Here is a 21,902-nt window from a genome sequence, read left to right on the forward strand (position 1 = left end):
GCTCTAGCAATCAGTTCTGGACCTGCCCAGAGCCCTGGGACGGGGTTCTTCTCTGCCGCCCATGGGGTGCGCAGTTTTAGCAAGCAGTTCTAGGCCCTCCTGGAGTGGGGGAGTCATCCGCAGCCCCCGGCAGGGCTGCGCTAAGGTCTAGCAAGTACTTCTGTGGCTGCCCGGCACTGGGGGCTTCTCTGCGGCCACCCGCCACCCGCGGGAGGGGGTGGGTCTAGTAAGCAGTTCTGGGGCCCGCTTTGTACCTGTATTTTATGTTCTTAAATGATCTTCCTTGGATTTATAGCTTGCCGAACTTCTTTCTGGGCTCAGCTCCCCGTCTTTGACTTCATAGATTCTGATTCCAACCAGTTTTTCTTCCTTTGTTCAGGAGCCTCTGACCAGGGTTGCTACCAGTTGGCCATCTTCCCAGAATCCCCCTACTTATGTTCTTAATAAATAGGCACTACAGTTTTCTTTTCTTCTAGTATCTTTTCCTAGTTTTGTTACCAAGAGAATGCTGGCTTTATAGAATGAGTTATGAAGTATTCCTTACTCTTAAATTTCTGGAAGAGTTTGTATATAATTGTATAATTGGCATTCATGTATATGTGTCTTAAAATAGCATGTTTTTGTTTCTCCCCAGCCCAATCTTTGTGGCATTATCTTTAATTTTAAATATGTTATAAGACTCATACAATTTTTTTGAACAATCAATTATTTTTTAGAGATATTTAAATAATGAAAATTTATCATTTGTTTTCCATGTAGTTACCATTTCCAGTGCTCTTACTTTTCTGTATAGATCCAGAATTTTATCTGATATCATTTACTTTTTTCCTAAAGAATATCTGACATTCTAGTGTGGGTGTGGTAAGGCCGAATTCTTTTAGCTTTCACCTTTTGATTATCTGAAAAAAATCTTTGCTTTACCTTTGTTTCTGAAAGACATATTGCCGGGTATAGAATTCTAGATTGGGGTTTCCTATTTTTCTTTCAGTACTTGGAAGATGTTCCTGCACTGTCTTCTCAGTTGGCCTTGTTTCTGATGAAAAGTCTGATGTCTTTCTTATCTCTGTTCCTCTGCATATAATGTGTCCCTTCACTGTTTGCTTTCAAGATTTTCTCTTTATCACTGGCTTTGTATAGTTTGAGTAAACCACTGATTTGTTTTTATCTTACAAACACCTTAAATCCTGTAACTGGTTGTGCTTCTTTCTTTTACTGGCTGTCAAAAGCTCAGATCCACACTTCTGCCCCAATTAATGAATGCTGTACACACTCCTTATTTGAGCCTTTATCATAACTTCCCTTATTTAATCTTTATTGGTAACTTCCAAGTTTTAATGCTAGCACAGTATATATTTTTTCTTAATTTTATTTTCGTAGTCACAAAAGTAACACATTCTCTTCATATTAAGTCAAATACAGATGGTCTCCAACTTACAACGGTTTAATTTAAATTTTTTTAACTTTACAATGGTGCAAATGTAGTGTATGTACATGTATTTAGTAGAAATCATACTACAAGTACCCAGAAAACCATTCTGTTTTTCACTTTCAGTACAGTATTTAATAAATTGGATGAGATATTTGATACTTTATTATAAATTAGGATTTGTGTTAGATAATTTTGCCCACTTGTTGGCTAATATAAGTGTTCTGAGCACATTTAAGGTAGACTAGGTTAAGCTAGGATATTTGGTAGGTTAGGTGTATTAAATTCATTTTAGGCTTACAATATTTTCAATTTACAATGAGTTTGTAAGTCAAGGGACATCCGTAGTTCAAGTGTGTACAAAGATAATGCTAATCTCTGAATGCTACTCTCTGAGTTAATAGTTATTAATAGTTTAATGTGAAAACTTCTATATCATCTGTCCATGGGTTCCATACTTATTATTATTATTTATAGGTATAAAGGTATATTATTTGTAGGTATCTTTATAATAGTGTATTTATTTTATAAGACCCCTCAAATCCTTTATTGAAAAAGGTAGGATATGTGGAGTTAAACAAGTGGAAATGCTTAATGGTAGTGATGATATAAACATAGCAGTCATTGCAAATATTTGGTGTCTATATCCTTTTTGGGGGGGACGGAGTCTCACTTGATCATCCCTGGTAGAATGCCGTGGTGTCCTAGCTCACAGCAACCTCAAACCCTTGGGTTCAAATGATCTGCTTACCTCAGCCTCCCAAGTAGCTGGGACTACAGGCACCCACCAGAACGCCCAGCTATTTTTTTCAAGATGGGATTTCTCTTTGGCTCAGGCTGGTCTTGAACCTGTGAGCTCAGGAAGTCCACCCTCCTTAGCCTCCCAAGTGCTAAGATTTCAGGCATAAGCCACCACGCCAGCCTCTATTTCCTTTTTGATGGCTGGATTTGAATCTCCTTAATAGGGCTCACCTTTGGAGTCTATAACTCAGAGCATATAAGCTCTAGCCCCTACATCATATAGCCAGCAAACAAGGGGAAGTTTTGACCTTTACTCTTTTTCAGATTATCAAAGACCTGCAATTGCTGGGGCTGGTGGCAGGCCTGGTGATAGCTGATGTGATCCTGCTCGTGACCTGGGTACTGACTGACCCTATCCAGTGCCTCCAGATCCTCAGTGTCAGCATGATGGTGAGGGTCCAAATCCTTACAGAATCTAATTCATGGACCAGGCTGGCCTCCGTGGATACACAGGGGTCATCCTTGCAACAAGAAGATAAAGCCATCTAGAGAAAGGAGAGTCAGCAGCTGGGGCTGCCATGAGTGCCTTGCCTGGGCCTGCAAGGTGTGCTGCTGCACACACTACCTCTCTTGTGCCAGTGTCTCTTTATGGGTGTCTGCTGAGATGTCAGCAGCACCCAGGATCTCGCAGTTGTTGCTGCTTCCACGTTATCAGTGAGGAGAAATTCCTGCCATGAGCCCCAGCCATGATGTACCCCTTATTGCCAAGAGGTCAAGGTAGTCTTTGGAGGTGGTGTTTGGAGCTGGTCAGCCCTGGTTCAAATTCCATCTCTGCCAAGTTCACCAGCCATGTGATACTGGGAAAGTTATTTAACTTCTCCAAGTCTCTATTTCCTCATATGTAAAATGGAGATATTATTACTATCTACTTCACAAGGCTGTGGTGAAGATTAAGTGAAACAATGCAGGTAAGGCACTTAAGTATCCCCAGTACCTACTGCTCATTTAATAGAAAGTATTACATGTCTCCAGTCTCACAAGAAGGTGAGGAATCATGACGATGCAGTATAATGTTAAATGTTCAACTATTTGAAAACAGCAGGTCCATGATTTGCTGAGGCACAGCTCCACTGTGGTAGCAAAGCACACCACTGAGGATAAGTCCTGCTGCCACTAGGATAAGTCTGCTCCAACGCAGACTCACTCTCATCTACGTTCTAACAGAGTCACTTACATTTACAGTTTTTACATACTGAGGGGAAAATCGTGGGCTGTAGAGGAGCTCATGCTCTAGAATGTTCACAGAGATCTGTGTGTTCCTGGTAATTGTGAGTCCTGACTCTGTGTCCCTCCTAGGTGACAGGGAGAGATGTGTCCTGCTCTTTGACCAGCACTCAATTCTGTGCTTCCCGGTACTCGGATGTCTGGATTGCTCTTGTTTGGGGTTGCAAGGTTGGTAACCACATCTCCCCGGAATGCAGTCTGTCACCAACAAAATGGATATGAAGAGAGAACCACAGGAATTAACGAGATGATGTTTGCAAAGAATCTTGAACTGTGAGGGGGGAGTCACTTTTTGAACTCTTTAGATTCCCTAGTTTAGTCCTCCCCACATCACACTGTTTCTCTTGTTTCTTAGTCTGGTTTTTTAATTGGTTTAGCGGTGCCAGTTTTCTTCACAGCTCTCCTGCAAGGGGAGTTCTGAGGAGACATTTGACCCAACTCAATTTCTTCTCCTAAGTGCCCCTTATTATACTTTTCTGTGTTTCTTCAAGATGTGGGTCAAGGTGTCCTTCTACTTTTCTTTTCATCCACCTCACTCTTGCTCTGGTGGAAAGCAGGGCTGACTCTGAGACAGATGACAATATTCATGGCATCCTTTGAGGTGTTCCCACTGTCTCAAAGTGTCTCTAATACTACCCTAGTCTCCCATCATTAGACTCATTTGTCTCTGTTAGATAAGCAGAAGTAGGGTATTGTTTCCACAGAGTATAAGATACCTTCCTGAGACCCTAATGGAGGCTCTCAGAAGAAGACAGTTAGTTTTTAGCCTAGAGGACTGGCTCTGAGGGGTATAGGATAGACCCATTTCAATGAACATGGCACACCCTACATGGGAGGAGGCTGCTTGTTGAGTATCAGAGTAGGGAGACCTTGTAGATTGATTGATGGCAAAGAGGAGGCTTTTTTTTTTTTTAAGACAGAGTCTCACTCTGTTGCCCAGGCCAAGGTGCCATGGTGTCAGCCCAGTTCACAGCAACTTTAAACTCTTGGGCTTGAGCAATTCTCTTGCCTCAGCCTCCACAGTAGCTGGGACTACAGGTGCCTGCCAAAATGCCTGGCTAATTTTTCTGTTTGTAGTAGAGTTGGAAGTCTTGCTCTTGCTCAGGCTGGTCTTGAACTCCTAACTTCAGGCAGTCCTCTCACCTTGGCCTCCCAGAATGCTAGGATTATAGGCTTGAGCCACCGCACCAGATAGGAACTTTACTCATTCCTCCATCAGGAAAGTCTAAGAAATGGTTCCTTCAGAGGAGCAGCCTGGGAAAGGCTAGGGCCAGAAAATGTTGCTTTATAACTATGGGCATAAGTCACTCTGATGGAAATGTTTAAGAGAAAAGGCTAGGAAGCGAACGGCTCTTGATCACTAGTATCTTGCTAATGGTTAAGAAAATTAGCTTCAGAATGTGACAGACCAGGGTTTGGATTCTGACTCTGCCCTTTCCTAGCTGAACTGAGCCTCACTGAAAAAACCTCATTGAGTCTCAGTTCCCATGTTGTAAACTGGGCGTGAGGATAACAGCTTTTCTGAGCTTCTCTAAAAGTTCTAAAAAGTTCATGCATGTTAAGGGTTTCAGCCACTCCCGGCACATAAGAGCTCAATAAATGACAGATATCATTACTACTTTTTTTCCACTGCCCCCAGACAGTTCTGGAAAATACAGTGCCTCTGTTGGCTCTTTGAGTTCTTATAAAAGAACATGTCCTCCCCACCCCAGAAACCCGGCATGTCCCCCACAGCAACTCTTTGTGACTCAACTTGATTTATTTTCTCCATTGCTTTTTTATGCTCCCATTTCCATTTTATTTCACTATAATATCTCTCTGCAGGACAAAAAAGAAAAAAAGAGTGGTGAGCATCAGGAGCCAGACCCCAAAGGCTTCCTGGCTAGTGAGGTGCTCCTAAGGAGAACCCCTATCTCCACATTAAGTTCTAAGACCCACACATACACCTGAACCTGTAGCTATCCCCCAACCCACACGTCTCAGCAGTTAACGCAAATTACATGCAAGGATCGGATATGATTCACTCGAACATGAGCCGTGGATACATAGAGGTTTTATTCATAGTTACTTCTCTTTTAACAAGAATTTCAATGAAATCAAAATCTTTGAATGGAATCATATTTGAACATTTCAAAATCATAGAATTAATTTCATTTGCCTAGATTAAATTACTAATGATCCAACTCTGCTGATTACCACCTGATAGCATCAGTCACCCAAAAGTCAGGCCGCACTGGCCTCCTGACTTCTGGGTCCTCTAGTTGTTGAAGCTCTCAGGGTGGCCACATTTGGCCTTCGGGTCACATTTGGAACATAGAGACAGCTATAGGCATTTCTGACATGTTGATTCTTGTCCCTCCTGGCACAGCCATTTTTCAAAAAAATTATCTTTAGTGCTATCTTTGCAGGTAGGGTTGGCCAGGTTATATGATTTCAGGGTCACTAACAGGTGTCCTGCTGACCCCTGACCTCACTTTCTTTATTAGTTCCCCTCTGAATACCATGGCTCCCACCCCACCTGGTTGCCCGTGGTATCTTCACATGCTGGGTTATAAACATGAACATTTGTGTGCTTATGTGAGATCTACCTGCCAGACTAGGTGCCTTGAAAGTCAGAACCATGACATATTCTTTATAGCACTGCTCTCTACCCTAAACCTAGTATGGGACTTTGAACATACATTGAACTTAGATATTGTGTATTATTGATTAAAGCGTTGATTTCTATATAAATGCAGCTCCTGTGGGAGAGGCAGCACTTTAAGGGGCTGTGAAATATGTTCTTCTTAGTACAAATGAGAACACTAAGAGCAGGTTGATATTCCCAGGAAAGAGGAAAGAATAGGGCCCTGGGTTCCTTGTGGTGGGGGCACGGAATTTCACCAAGAGGGTGAAAAGTAAAGACGGTGCTTTTGCTGTCTGTGCCTACCCTACAGTCCTGCGTAGGTCCCAGCCTGCCCTTGTCTTTTTCATCTTCCATAAACACTCACTGGCACAGAGCCACAGCGAGCCTATAGAGACCCTTTGTGTAAGTTAGGAAACAGTATCCCTTCTAGGCAGTGCAGTCTTGCAGGTGCAGGACTTGGCAAGCAGATGGTTCCTTTGGATAAATTGGAAAAACAGCCCCTTCCTCTGGGCACCGCCCCTGCTGTGGCATGTGACTTGACAAATAGACCAGGTCAATTTCAGCTTCCAGGTGGCTCTCTGTCTTCCTAGTGCCCAATGGCCCTTTCTGTAGGACTGAACCCACCGGGATGTTCCTGTGCCTTGTTGCAGAAGAATCCTATATGGTGGGTGACTTGCTGATTCTGATTAACTAATTCTTAGTGAAAGAGAAGAAAATATCATTGATGAAGTACCTACTGGGTATAAGGGGCTGTCCCAAATCTTACTATGTGTTACCTTAGTAAATTCTCATGGAAACCTTAGACGTATTATTGGTATTATTATCCCAATTTTACAAAGGAAGAAATGGGTTCCCACCTTACTGCTCTTTACCCTGTGATTCCACTCCTTTGAGCCTCTGGTTCTCCTCTCTGCCCCAGGGTCTGATGCTGCTGTGTGGCGCCTACCTGGCTGGCCTCACTAACCACGTCAGCTCTCCTCCTGTGAATCAGTCCTTTACCATCATGGTTGGGGTCAACCTCCTGGTACTGGCTGCTGGGCTGCTTTTTGTGGTCACCAGATACTTGCACTCTTGGCCCAACCTGGTCTTTGGACTCACATCTGGAGGCATCTTTGTTTGCACAACCACAATCAACTGCTTCATCTTCATCCCCCAGGTATGCTACAGGAAAAATCTGGCAGGACTGGTCCTCTTGGTCACTCGATTGTTTTCGCTGGATGCAACAAATTGCCCACTTTGTCCTCTACTGATAACCCCTCTATACCATTTTTTGGAGAGTCAGAAGGTAGGCAGGATTCCCAGTGAGCTGACCACCTCTGCCTTTCTTCACTGTCCTGGAGGAAGACAGCACTGCTCCCTGGTCAGCAAGGAAGGGAGGCCAGAGTGGGCCAAGCAGTGATGGCAACCCCCATTTCCACCCTTCGCAGCTGTGGTGCCTGTTCCTTAGGGGGCTGCCTCAAAGATCTGCTTCTCCAACCACCCTCCAGTCCACTGCTCTCATTCCAAATCCCCCCTTCACTTCAATAACGTTATTTTTTTCACTCGTCTGGAAACCTTTATGTCTTTCCAATTGGGGATTGTTGATTTACAAGGAAAGATCCATTTAGAACTTTATGACTTAAAATGCTTTTCCTATCTTCTTATTGGGAGACTATTTATGAAATGTTGCTCTTTTTTTGCAAGAAAGAGAAATAAAAACTAAATAAAAATATATTTCATATTATGAAGATTAAGAAAAATATCAGACTGGGAGCAGTGGCTCATGCCTGTAATCCCAAAACTCTGGGAAGCCAAAATGGGGGGATTGCTTGAGTTTAGGAATTTGAGATCAATGTAAGCAAAAATGAGACCACCTCACTACTAAAAACAGAAAAAAATTATCTGGGCATTGTCATAGCAGGTGCTGGTAGTCTCAGCTACTTGGGAGGCTGAGGCAGGAGGTTCACTTAAACCCAGGAGTTTGAGGTCATGTGAGCTAACATGCCACAGGACTCTAGCCTGGGCAATAGAATGAGACCTAGTCTCAAAAAAAAAGAAAGAAAAGAAATCAAATGAGGAAGGAAGCTAGAAGCAGAAAAAGCCAGACAGCAAAAAAGAAGAAAGAGAGTTGGAGGAAAAGAAGAGATCCACTGGCTCAGAAGGGAAAGTGATCAGTAATGTTCGCGCTGTGCCCTAGGGACTGCGGAACCACATACATCTAAGTTAATGAACTCAGCATTAGACACTCCCTGTGTCCCTCCTAGTCCTCCCTTTCTTCCCCTGTGAGGCCTCCCTCACCCTTCTCTTCCTCAAGACCCCATGCTGATTCCCAGTGAAGCTTCCAGGTGACTATGAACTGCATCCTCAGGAGGGAGCTAACTGATCATGTAAGTGTTGGCTGGTGGAGGGTTACTGTGCATTTTCAAAAGGGGGAGTGTACTTTGGGGTGTGATAGCGTGCACAGGCATGGGCCCTTTACTCTTCTTCCTGTTCCTCAATTCTCATTAAAACACTGAACAGAATAAATGAACATGGAAAAGTCTGCTGCAGCAGCACTGGAAACCAAGGACGGATATTGCCTCTGTGCCAGAAACTGGAGGGATGTTTGCCAAATCTTAATGTTATAAGAACTGGAATGAAGGAAAGAACTGAGAGCTGAAGCTTATTTGTCTGGAATGTAGCAGAAATGGTCTCTGAAAAGCAAGGACTTTTGCTCCCTAGGAGACGGAAGCAAGTGGGCAGGGGACTTTGGGGAAAGCCTGAAGGCTAACATCGTTGATTGTTAACATCTTTGCCAACCCTTTTCTTCCATGTTTATCTCCACTAGAGAGACTGAAAGAACTAAACTATTGCTTTGCCAGCCTACTTGACAGCTAGCAGTGCCAAAGTGCTACTATTTTGAACAATAGCGTTTTTCTGGGAAGCTTCTGAGAAAGCTTCTTCTTTCCAGAAAAAAAAAAAAAATGATGAGCATGGTTGACATAACCTCTTTTACATTCTTCCTGCCTTGAATGTATGTGTCACCTGGATATATACCAACCATCTTGTACCCATGAGGAGAATATAGCTCTTCTCATGTAAGACTATAAATTTAGGGGGAAAAGAAGCTATGAAAGAAATCTGCAGCTCACAAGAAAAAGACTACAAATTTCTCAAGATTTGGAGAAGCTGCCTTCCTCTGAAGTACAACAGAAGTTTTTAGAAGACACCTGATTTGTCTTGGCAATGGAATTCTAAAGATACCGCCTCTGTCCAACTAAAGCAAACTATCATGAAAGGACATACATAATCTGAGATAATGAAATATTGAACAAGGATGAGAAATAGTGTATTAAATAAGAAACCCCAAAAGAAGTACTGAATAGACGATTAGACCTTGCAAAACATTGAATTCATGAATTCATTTAATGAGACAAAAAGGAAGAAAACAGATAGAAATGGGAGATTAGGTAAAAAAAAAAAAAAATAAGGAAAGCATCTAGGGATGTAATTGAAAGCTATAATAGGAGTCTCTGAAAGAGAACAGAATAATTCCAAGTGATCATCAAGGAACTATTGGAGGGAAGCCTTCCTGGTCTCAAACATGCCCTCTGTCTGAAGATTCAATCAGTGACCTATGATGTTGCCCTGCTTACATCTCTGCCCACCCTCGCCTGTCACTACCACCTCCTTGTACCCCAAGCCTCTGCCACATGACTTCTGCTTCCTCTGTAGATCCTGCTCTGATCTACACCCAAAAGTGCAGGATAAAGTACAGCTTGAAATGTGACTTCCAGGTTTGAGCTAAGCCACAAGCCCTGGATTTGTTGAAACAGGAGTAGAAATGAACGACTATGGGGTCAGGAGCTGGGGGAGGGACAACATGGGCCTTTTTCTTGCCTTCTGCCTGGCCCCTCTTCCCCTTTTCCTCCTAGTTTTCTTGAACTTACTTTCTCTTCCTTTATCTTTCCTCTTCTATTTTCTTTCTCATTATTCCCTCCCTCAACTGATCATGATTTGAAACTAAAAAATATATTTTATAGTCTACTACATTTTAGGCTTAGGAGGTCAATTCTTTTACAAAATGTAAAAATAACTGAGGTTAGTCAGTTCCTCTCAGAGGTCTGTGGTAAATGAACAAATCCCCCCCCACCCCCCCGCCCCAGAGACTTACATTGTGTCTTCCCAAGAGAGCAGGACAGCTGACAAAATTTGAGAAAGTGCGTGAGAGGAGCTGCGTGGTGGGAGGTTGGAGGGAGGGGCGTTTGCAGCAAGGTGGGCCCTCCTCCTCCCACTGAGCTTTCAGACAGGATGTGAAGGGAGGGGGTTGTGAAAGCAAAGGCACAGATTACCCACCAGGGGCAGCCAGGGGGCGCCAGAGAGCTGGGTGAAATGGATGACGTTACTGGAGAGGCAGGTGGATCCAAAGCTTTCTGCACAGGCCCTCAGGAAATGCCAGGAGTGTTTATGCCAAGCACTGGCTGTAATCAGCCTGTCTCTGCTTTTGTGACTGGAATGTGACCCGTCCTCTCTCTCCACTCCCTCGGAGAGGCAGGCAGGTCCTGAGGTAGGACATTTTTTCTCTAAGCCCCAAAGTGTTTCATCTCCCCTCCATGAAGAGTCAGAAACCAGAGTACAAAGTTAGGGCTTTGTACTCTGGTTTATAGTTACCTCTTTATGTCCCAGCACCCTCACTAGACCAGCGTTTGTTAAAGGAAACCTTCCTTCATTTGTTCATGTATCCATCCATCCAGGTGGTAACTTCTGGGAACACAGTTGAAGACTTGGCCTCACCTGTAGGTTTAGTAGGGAGCAGACATGAAATGAATCATAATACATGTGTCAAGAGCTTTAAGGAAGGGCTGTTACGCCAGGCTAAGGAAGACCCTCCCCAGCTTGCCAGGGAACTCTGTGACTCCTTCTCAGAAAAAGGAGTGTTTGAGCTCAGTCCTGAAGGAATAGTAATAGTTCATTAAACAGAGGATGGCATTGCAGACTGGAGAACCCCATAACCAGAGGCAGAGAGGTGTAGGGAGAACAGGGTTTATTTAAAGCACAATGAGTCTTTGGTGTTTTTGAAGCACAAATGGAAATAAGGAGAGAATGACAAGAGGTAAGAAGGACAGGCCTGGTGTGTCCTGTCAAAGACTCCACATTTTATCCCATTGTAATAGTTTCCTTTTGCTGTTGTAATAAATTACCACAGATTTAGTGACTTAAAATAATGGAAATTTATTAAGTTACAATTCTGGAGGACAGAAATCTGAAATATATTTTGGCTAAAACTATCAACATGTCAGTGGATCTGTATTCCTTCTGGAGGCTGCAGGGAAGAATTCGTTTCCTTATTTTCTTCAGCTTCTAGAGGCCACCTGCCTTCTTTGACTCATTCTCCATCCCTCCAACTTCTGAGCCAGCGTGTGGCACATTCAGATCTCCCTCGATAGCCTGTTTTTGTTGTCACATCTACTCTGCCTCTGACCCTCCTCCCTCCCTTCTGTGATTACTTTGGGTCCACCCAGATAATCCAGACTAATCTCTCCATCCCCAAATCCTTAACTTGTTCTCATTTGCAAAATTCCTTTTGCTATGTAAGGTAGGATGTTCACAGGTTCCAGGGATTAGAAGGTGAAGAACATCTTCGAGGAGCCGTTATTCAGCCTACCACATCCACATAGCTCAGAGGCTGAGAAAGCCAGAACATGACTGTCCTTCTGAAGGGTCAAGTCTTGAGGACCAACATCTTCACAAATAAGGAATTAAGGGAAGTGGAGGGAGCTTTAGTCACCGCCTACCTGACTGGACTCCACCTGGCCAACCAAGGAGAACAGACTGGAAGTGCCTTTATGCCAGTGTTGAACTATCCTCCAGCAGCCCTGCAGAGATGCCTCAGACTGGGGGTGCTAAGGGAAAGAAAGGAGAAGCTGTACTGCTAAGGAAAGGGGGGCAGGGACCTGAGCAGAAGCAGAAACACTGCAACTCCGCCAGGGTCAGTGCTAGAAGAGAAATCCTAGGAGGTCTACTCCATCCACCAAGACCAGAGAGTGACTGTGGTGCTGGCTCCGCTGGTTCCTGAGTCAGATGTTGAGTTGATGGCATCCCTCAGGGGGACAGGGGCCTTTGAGAAGGGCATCTGAGAGGTGACATTCCTGGCCTGACCCTGCACAGGTCACACAGGCGCCTGACAAGATGGACTCATGCTGAGTCAACAGAGGACCCAAGAGGACTTGGGTGAGAATGTGGTATTGAAATTGATGGTGGGATTTAGAATTCTATCTGAGATTTGCAAAATCTGAGTTACATTCCATAGTCAGAACTTAATAAATGTTTGATGAGTAAGCCAGGAAATTCCACATTCCTTTTGAGGCTACCCATAGATACCTCAGCACCATTTCTAGAACTAATGTGCCAAACTCCACAGCATCTATCACTAGGACGTTTAGTTATAAAGATTTCCTAAGGGAAAAGAGAGATCTCCACCTCGGTAGCATCCTCTGTCATTCACATCACTGGCATTCCCCAGGTAGAGACAGTGACCCAAAGGCTCGGGGAGACCCCTGTTTGTGAATATTCCCTGTCAGCTCCATCCCTGTTAAACTAAAGCAGCCTATGTTTGCACAGATTGTTTCCAAGAGCAGTTTCTCCTGAAGAATCTTCCCTAGGACCCCCACAGTTCACAGTCTCTCTCTCCATCAACTGCGTGAGCACTTGTGGAGGGGCCCAGTGTCCTGGTTACAGCAGGGGTTCTGCTGATAACTCTGGCTTTGACAGTCCAACTCGTTTAGAATCTTTTCTCATTTGTCCAGATCTCAGACCTAATGTTCTATCACAGTGTTTCTCAACCTTCCTAATGCCACGACCCTTTAATACAGTCCTGTGGGTTGAGAACCGCTGTTCTATCATGTTTATTAACATTGTGGCTCTCTGTTTGAGCCTTAATAATTGACTTGGATTGTGAAGTCCACCAGCAAGAAACTGGGTTTTCAATAGAAGCAAGTACACCATTAGTGAATAAATGAGAAACAATTAAGAATAGCTGTGTACAACTAGAAATGTTTTCTTTTTCTTCTTCTTTTTTTTGTTTTTTTTTTTGAGACAGAGCCTCAAGCTGTCCCCCTGGGTAGAGTGCTGTGGCATCACAGCTCACAGCAACCTCCAACTCCTGGGCTCAAGCGAGTCTCCTGCCTCAGCTTCCCAAGTAGCTGGGACCACAGGCACCCACCACAACGCCCAGCTATTTTTGGTTGCAGCCATCATTGTTGTTTGGCAGGCCCAGGCTGGATTCGAACCCACCACCTTAGGTGTATGTGGCTGGCGCCTTAGCCACTTGAGCCACAGGCGCCGAGCCACTAGAAATAATTTCATTTGAAGCATTCAATGTATAGATTGCTTATGATAATTCCTAAGCACTGGCTTTAGAATGTGGCTCTGGAAGTGTACTTCAACTCTGGTTGTCTTTGATCCGTTTGGCAATGGGGTGGCATATTGGCCAAGGTTGTTCTACTTCATCTGTCATCTTTTGGCATTTTTAAAACTCTCTAACCTTAATATTCTCTGTACATTCTGTTATTAATGTCTATGAGCTCTCCAGAGGAGAGACAAGCTGGTCCCCGTGTGTATCCGTGGCAGCACCGTCTTTTGGTGTTTGTGAGAGAGAGAGAGAATGTGCTTCTTGGTATGTAATTAAATAAGTAACATGTGTTCTTTTATCTAACAGCTGAAGCAATGGAAGGCATTTGAAGAGGAAAACCAAACAATCAGATGCATGGCCAAATATTTCAGCACTCCCAGCAGAAGCTTTCCAACCCAGTATGGTGAGGAACAGAACTGCCGCCCAAGAGGAGAGAAAAGTTCCATGGAGAGGCTCCTCACGGAAGTAAGCTGCACCCCTGCCTGGGGGATCTCCTGCAAAGAATTCTGGTTATGCGGCAGTGGCCCCCAGATGCTCTCGCTGCTACTATTCTTTTTTCCTCCCATTCTCCCACTTCTCTGAACAGCAAGCAAAACTTCAGCATTTCCCCGTGACCCACATCTGCTTCATTCATTCAATGAACAGAGGTATATCAAGTCACTCATCAGCATTGTGCCAGCCATTGTGCTAAGTGCAGATGGGCAAAAACATAGTTCCCACTCTCATGAAGTTCACAACTGAGGAAACAACATATAAATTGTGATAAGAATTATGAAGGAAAAACTCAGAGTGGTAAGACAGAATAATAGGGTAGTAAGGGCAAGGGAATCTGGTCAAAAAGATTCTCTGAGCTAAGGGCTGAAGGTAACAGTACATAGTGGTCAGGCAAAGAGTACAGGGAAAAGCCCTCCAAGCAGAGGGAACAGCAATGTAAAGGCCCTGAGCTGTGATGGACACTGGCTTCTGTGTGATACTCTTTTCACACAGAGTGGTGCCATCGTGTCCAGGATCTTATGGGGCCCTGACTCTCTTTTCCAGGTACTGACTAGGGATCTCAATCAGCCCAGAGAGTCCAGACATGGGGAAGGGGACTAAAAAGGGGCTTCTGAATGTTATTATAGCACCAAGGGGGAACCAGGCAGCTCCCAGCTCTTCTTTCTTCTGTGCTTGAGCCAGAGTTGGCTGCTGTCCCAGACTTGGGCAGTGTTGTGAGTGCTTGAAGAAAGCACGTGGAAAAGCTTGAAGGCTGCGTTGACTCAGGAAGAAGGCACAGGGCCCAGAGGAATTAGTCAGTATTTTGACACTAATTGAATTATATTCCATATTTTATTCAGTTCAGAACACATCGAAGTAGGTGCTATTTGGGAAATTGGGCCTTTGTGTAATTGGACTGCCACCTGGGAGGTAACAGTCCCTGGTGAGAAGACGGTTTGATGGGGACCTACAAAACACAACAGATGAAAGGGTCTAGTCTGCCCAGGCACCCAGCATCCTCTGGTCTCCCACACAGTACCCTCTTTTGTCCACCAGAGAAATACCTCTCATCTCTTTATTATTTATGAAGTATTCATGATATTATTTCAAAGCCAGATTTCTTCCCACCTGGAAAGTGAGTAGCATTGCCTTTGATATTCTGTGAAGTATCAAAGAAGCATTTTTCCCCCCAGCTAAACAGGAGGCCAGAAACTTGGCTGAAACAGCCAGGACGGTTTTCATTCACCATCAGTTAATGTTGGAACAGCCAAGTGGACCGACTCTTTAGCCTCATGGTAATGTGCAACATGCTATTTGTACTCCTGCCATGCTGCCCTGTTTCCCACTCAGGGACTTAATCTGCTCCATTCAAAAGGATGCCCTGAGTCTGCAGAGGAAAGGCCCTCCACATAGGCAGGAAAAGCTGACACACTACACCCAGTACACACTACACCTGCAAGCCCTTCCCCGGAACTGGCCTGAAAACCAGCAGCTGGCCCTAGGGCCCCATGGCAGGCCTAGACAGAACCCAGTAGTCTCGTCCCCAGCTCTGGTGCTGCCCACTAGGTAAACATAAATCTCTCTCCTGCCTCAATATATGCCCCTGGGGCGGCTCATGGTTTGAGGGCCCAATGAAGGGCCCTCTGCCGCTCTGGTGCCTCCCTTTACTTTACCATGGTCTCAGCGTCCATCTTTGCATTCTTATCTCTCTTGCCCCTATGGCCAGGGGTCCACCAGATGCTGTTTAGAGTGACTTCCCTATCTGAATGAAGACCAGTAGATAGAGCCTTCTACATTCTGCCACCAAGAAAACCTACTTATTACTTTTCTTGCTTGAGCCATAGAAACAAGAGGTTGATTCCATTTCTCCTCATGGCCTGCACCCTATGAAACACACCAGTAGTCATTTTGCTTCCCCCAATGTGCCAAGAGTAATAATTAATAAGCTCATTGAAATGTGACTGCCACTGTGGTCAGATTTTGGTCTCACAATGGCGGCACCTCAGACCACGCCTCTAATAAGTATGCAGCCAGGGTGAAAACAGTCCCACTTCCTTTTCTGGAAGAAGGGGAATTTACTGTTTAGGTTGACATTTCTAAATATGTCAGCAGCCAGCTTCAGATGTTTGGTTTGCTGGGAGAACATTATTCTTCCCAACTCAGTGTTTATTCTGTTTTTCTGTACTCAAAAGACTTTGTGGATAAAGCACAAAAAGGCAGCACTCAGATTTTGCCCACTGGAGTGTTTGTCATCAGCTTCTTCCTAACTCCATGAGGCAACAGAGGCCTGAGGAAGGCAGCATGAGAACGTGCAAGGTGGGCTACAGGAGGAGGGACGGGGAGAGGAGGCAATTGGGGCTCTTCCTGTGCAGCCATCACACTCACCCTGTGAGATCCTCAGAGAGAACTGGCACAGGCTAGATACCATGAACAGGCCGAGTGTCCCCTGTTACTCATCCACACCGCTCCTAGTGAGTCCTTGAATCATCTGCACTTAACCAGCAATACCCAGACTTTATCACTCTGTAGGTGCTTAGCTGAAAGTCCCTTCTGCTTTATTCATCAGCCACTCACTGGTCCTCAACTCCCTCCTGATGGTAAAAGAAGTAGCTAAACCAGGGTGAAACTGAAACTGCTTACTATTAGAAAAATCCCCTTCCTGCTCATACATGGGGAGCATTGGGGCTGCCTGGGGTGTTACTAGTCAGAATATTGGACTATTTTACTTAAGTTATGTTCCCTTAAAGCTGCAGTCCCCAACCCCCGGGGCCGTGGACTGATAGAGTTCCACGTGTGGCCTGTTAAGAACTGGGCTGCACATAGCAGTGGGAGAGAAGCAAAGCTTCATCTGTATTTACAGCTGTTCCCATCACTCACTGATTCTGCATTATGGTGAGTTGTATAATTATTTCATTATATATTACAATGTAATAATGACAGAAATAAATTACAGCCAGGTATGGTGGCTCATGCCTATAATCCCAGCACTGTGGGAGGCTGAGGAGGGAGAATTGCTTGAGCTCAGGAGTTTAAGACTTGTCTGAGCAGGAGTGAGACCCTGACTCATAAAAAAATGAAAAACCTAGCCAGCTCTGTGGTGAATGCCTGTAATCCCAGAAGCTTCCAGAGGCTGAGGCAGCAGGATGCCCACAGCCAGAGTCTGAGGTTGCCCCCTGAGCTATAACGCCATTGCACTCTGCTCAGGGCACAGAATGGAACTCTGTCTCAACAACAACAACAAAGCAAAGAAATAAAAAGTAAAAGAAACAAGGAAAGAAAAAGAAAAAAGAAAGAAAGTACACAATAAATGTGATACATTTGAATGAATCATCCTGAAACCATACCCCCACATCCAGTCCATGGAAGAATTATCTTCTGTGAAACTCGTCCCTAGTGCCAAAAAGGTTGAGGACTGCTGCCTTAGAAGATCATTTCTAGGCAGCTCTCTCATGTAAACTTGGTTCAGTCCATAGGCAGCTTGTATTGCTTAACCTAAAAAGGGAACCTTCTTTTGTTTCTAGGGCACAGTTCATGTATGTCCAAATGCCCCTCCTCAGCTTCTAAAGGTGATGGCAGCAAAAGGCACCATTTTGTTATGCTGATACACACTTCCTTGACCATAAGACTTATGTTTTTACCTTCCCCAAACTCTTAACACCATGTCATCTGCCCGAGCCCAGCTGTTCCTCCATGAAAATCTCATCCCTGCTTCTCTGCTTCTGAGCAGAAGAAACTTCCAAAGAGACACAAGCTGCTGCATCCAGGAAAGATGTCCAGGGTTTAGTCATTCCCTACACATCCACTGCCGACACTCCTTCTACTCAGTGCCCCAGAATCTTGCAGTTGGGTTCACATGCATCTCTGTAGCTGTCGTCTGCCAGCCTTCCTGGGCACAATCTGTTGGTCAGCTACATCTGTGTAACAAGTAAGCAGCTCGATAGCAGAGCTGCCCCAGCCTCCTTCATCTCCTGGACTCCATTCTAGGTCTGTTGAATCAAGCCATCGGGGACTTGGGCCCAACAATCCTTTTTTTGTTTTTTTAAAGCTTCTCTGATAGTTCTGATGTATTCGCTTCTTTAGGAGATGCCAGAAACTGGTGCCACCACGGATTAGCTCTGGCTTCTCACCCAGCCTAAGGAAGTGATGACACTTAACCTGAGATTCTCTTTGGCCCCTGCTAGCTCCAGTCTTTTTTATTTTCCCCAGGAACCTCCACCCTTCTCCTTGTTCTTTCTATCTTCCAGACTGTTTAGCAAGAGGCAAAATACTTGTTTCCTCATTTGTTCATCCCCTGCAGATGTATTTCAGATTTATTTGTGTTTTGCAAAAGTGTGATAAGCCCAGAGTCGGACCATCCCAAACATCACTCAGGCTGGTGTCCTGCAGAATGACCTGACCCTCTCATTTCTGGGGTAGGGTCAGGGGACGCACCTAAGCAGCTGAGACTCCTCCCTCCTGAAACAATGCCACACAACCTGGGGATGTATGGGGGAGATGACAACAATGAAAACTTGTGGCTATTTATTGAGCTGCATCACTGCCAGTTATTGTGCATATCAACTCATTTCACCTCAAGGAGGAAGCTCTTCATCAGGGGAGGCCACCAGGCAATAAATCCCTTGGACAAACCGGAATTTAAACCAAGATCTTCTGAAGCCACAGTTTTTCCACCCTGGGAGGCAGCATGAGACCCTCAGCCACAACTTTTGTTGATGTTTTTCCTTTTATTTTACAGAAAAATGCTGTGATTGAAAGCCTGCAGGAACAAGTAAATAATGCCAAAGAGAAACTAGTGAGGCTGATGTCAGCTGAGTGCACCTATGACCTCCCAGAGTGGGCTGTCCCGCCTGCCTCCTCCCAGAGCAAGGACGTCCAGACCACAGCCTCGGCCCGGCGGCCTTTGGAAGGCCTCTCTGGCTCTCAGAATGATACCAGTATGGCTGCCCAGGACACCCAGCATAGTTCAGTGCCCCCCTTAGGTGCACTAAGCCCTGAGAGGCCTGAGAAGGACACCAGCCCCTCCCCAGGGCAGCAGAAGAAGTCTGACCTGAAACGCTTTTCTGATCATTTAGACTCATGTTACAGTCAGAAGGCACAGGCTGAGCAAACCAAGAACACAGAAGGAGGAGAGCAGGTATCGATGGTCCCCAGCCACAGCCTCCTACCAGCTAGAGGAGGCACTGATGCCCAGACACTGAGGCAGCTGGAGAACTCAGAGGCACCCCCAGAGCAGCTGTCAAGGGTCAATTCAGTGATCAGGGAGAAACTTCAGGAAGTCTTACAAGATCTGGGCCTAGGCCCTGAGGCTCCACTGTCCTCCTCCCCAGCTCGGCCCCAGCAGCTATGGAAGACCAGTGCTGCCTTAGGCCCCCAGAAGATGCCCGTCTCCAAGGAGCTGGGCTTCAGCCCATACCTGGTTAGGAGAAGGCGGGCAGCTCAGCGTGCTTGCTCGCGCCTTCCTGGCTCTGTACCCTCATACAGACCAAATAGGGCTTTTCCTGGGGCACACTGTGGGCTGAATGTGCAGAATGCAGACAGCCCTAGCCTGGCCCCCCAAACTGCTGATTCCAGGGGACCACGACCTTCTTCCAGGAAGCCTCCTCTCCTTCCAGATCTTCAAGGCAGGCCGAGCACCCTAGAGGAGAACAAACAAAGCCAGAGAGATCCCCAGGGGACTGCAGGGAGCGACGCGGCCTTTCCTTACCAGCCTCCTGGTCCTGCTGCCCCACGTCTACCCAGACCCTCACCTGACTTGCCTGAGCAGTGGCAGCTGTATCCCCCCGCGTCCCCAGGCTGTCCCTCCCTGTCTTCTCAGTACGACTACTTTGACACTGAGTCCAGCAGCTCAGATGAGTTCTTCTGCCACTGCCACCGGCCCTACTGTGAAATCTGCTTCCAGAGCTCCTCTGAGTCTAGTGACAGTGGCACATCAGACACTGACCCTGAGCCTGCCAGGGGGGTGGCTTCCTGGGAAAAGCTGTGGGCCCGCTCCAAGCCCATAGTGAACTTCAAAGATGACTTGAAACCCACACTGGTGTGAACAGCAGCAGAGCTGGTCTGGACCTACAGGTGAGTCCATGAGAAGCCATACGAAGGCCCTCAGGCAGAGAGCCGATTTCTGGTCTTTGGGGAACAGACCAGTGCCCCGCATTCAACCAGCCCTTAACGTGTTTCGGCTATGCTCCAGCTTGCTCACCGTGTTACTGTGAGCACTTCTTGATCTATAAAAAGAAGGGTATTGCCTGTCTTCTTACTACCTCACAACATCACTGTAAAAGACTCCAGCTGAGTGACCATAAAAGATACTGACTCCTTAGATGAAAGGAGCTAAATGAGCACATAGGGTTTCTGTCTGGGTCAGCCTGCATTCTACAGAACTAGTAATATGTGATACATAGCAGGTGGACGGCTGAATGGACAGACAGGCAGAGAAATGGATAGGAAATTTCTGCAGAACTTGCACCATGGGGTCCAACGGGCCTTTAGGTGGACAGACCTGCCAGGAAGGTGGTAGTTTTGTTTCTGCCAAAGGCTGTGAACAGCACCACCCTGAGATTCCGGTTTCTGGACCGACTGAACTCAGAGCCACATCTACACTACTGTTTCTTGTTCACATCTTTCCACTATTATGTCACCTTAGTATTGTCCTTGAGACAGCCAGATCTCCACACACCCAGAGGCTACCCAGATCTTTCTCCTGGGTTCAGAATGTGCCTGAGACCCAGACTGTCCCTTGCTCCAATGGCCCATCCCTTTGACTCTCCCACTGGTGCAATTTTACACTGAGAGGAAGCACATACCAGCACTCTCCATTGGGGCAGGGGAGGTTTTGGTGCCACTGGGATTACATGACTACCAATAACACACAAACCTGGAAGCCGGATGAGGAAATCAGAAGGAAGAAATGAGGAAAGTCTAGCACTGTACTGGACAAATTTCAGTGATGCCTCATGATAGCCCTGTGGAGTAGACACTCTTGTTTTTATAGATGGGGAATATGAGGCTTAGAGGAAGGAAGTAACGTCCCTCAGCGCCATACTGCTGGACAGCAGCCAATGGAGGACTTACACCTCCTGCAACTCCAAGTTCGTGGACTTCCCTGGGGACACAACTCTTCACTCATTCTTCTGGGAGTGGCAGGCGAGACTTGGTGGGCCAGACAGTAAAGCAAGGCCAGCGTGAGACACTCACAATCTGGGATAACAGAACTGATTCTTCACCTTGGGAAACAGGCTTCCACTTCCTCACTGCCATAGGGCACAGCCCCCCAGGGAGCTGGTGAAGGATGAGCACCAGGAACTTGTCCTCTGCCAAAGCCGCAGGGGGAGCACAGCGGGGTCCACTCTGCTTGTTGCAGAGCTGGTTGTTAACAGGCTGTCCCCTGCCCCAGTCCCACGTGTACATCTGTGGGTGTTCACGTGTTTATGTGAAGGACGTTGGCCCTCATTAGATGTGCTCAGTGGGGGCATTTGGCTCTACAGGTCTTGGAGATTTATCCTGGACTCTTGAGGCTGCTGACACCCCGTGATTCCTCAGCCACTGGACCAACAGGCCCTCCTGGTAGCACAGCTTCTGACATCTACTTTAACATATTAACTTCTTAATTTATTCTGTGTGTGGGTTTATAATTTGTTCTGTGTTTGCTGTCCAAGTGGTACTTTAATAAAAGAGAAATGCAAAGCTCTTCAGAAATTTTAGTTTGGGGCTGGGGAAGAAGGGACCTGAGTAGAGTGAACCACCCAAAAGAGGGGAACCACAGAAGTTGCTACTGGGTTCTAAGTGTACCTTCTACCAGACTTCCATCTGTAACAGATTCTTCTATTGTCTCCCTGGGCAGCATCTTACCCCAGAAACACTCTGCCCACTGGGTGGAGGAAACACTGGAGACCCTGAACTCTTCCCACCCCCTGGGAGTCCTGTGTCTGGGCTTCCCCTCCTTCAGCTCCGTTCCCGCAGCCTACCACCACTAGCAGCCTAATATT

The 21,902-nt window shown here is 45.9% G+C and overlaps 1 protein-coding gene across 1 annotated transcript in view; it reads left to right on the plus strand.

Moving 5' to 3' along the window:
• The window catches only part of GPR156 (G protein-coupled receptor 156), a 107,790-nt gene extending 86,125 nt beyond the window's left edge, over positions 1-21,665 (plus strand). The window contains exons 6-10 of the mRNA XM_003795090.3: positions 2,492-2,617; positions 3,524-3,619; positions 6,997-7,233; positions 13,753-13,911; positions 18,656-21,665. Of these exons, the coding sequence (XP_003795138.1) occupies positions 2,492-2,617; positions 3,524-3,619; positions 6,997-7,233; positions 13,753-13,911; positions 18,656-19,960 (1,923 nt within the window). The 3' untranslated portion in view covers positions 19,961-21,665. The remainder of the gene's footprint in view (positions 1-2,491; positions 2,618-3,523; positions 3,620-6,996; positions 7,234-13,752; positions 13,912-18,655) is intronic.
• The last annotated feature ends 237 nt before the right edge of the window (positions 21,666-21,902 follow it).

Source organism: Otolemur garnettii, unplaced genomic scaffold (assembly GCF_000181295.1).
Source record: "Otolemur garnettii isolate 467f Iridium unplaced genomic scaffold, OtoGar3 scaffold00089, whole genome shotgun sequence".
Classification (NCBI taxonomy): domain Eukaryota; kingdom Metazoa; phylum Chordata; class Mammalia; order Primates; family Galagidae; genus Otolemur; species Otolemur garnettii.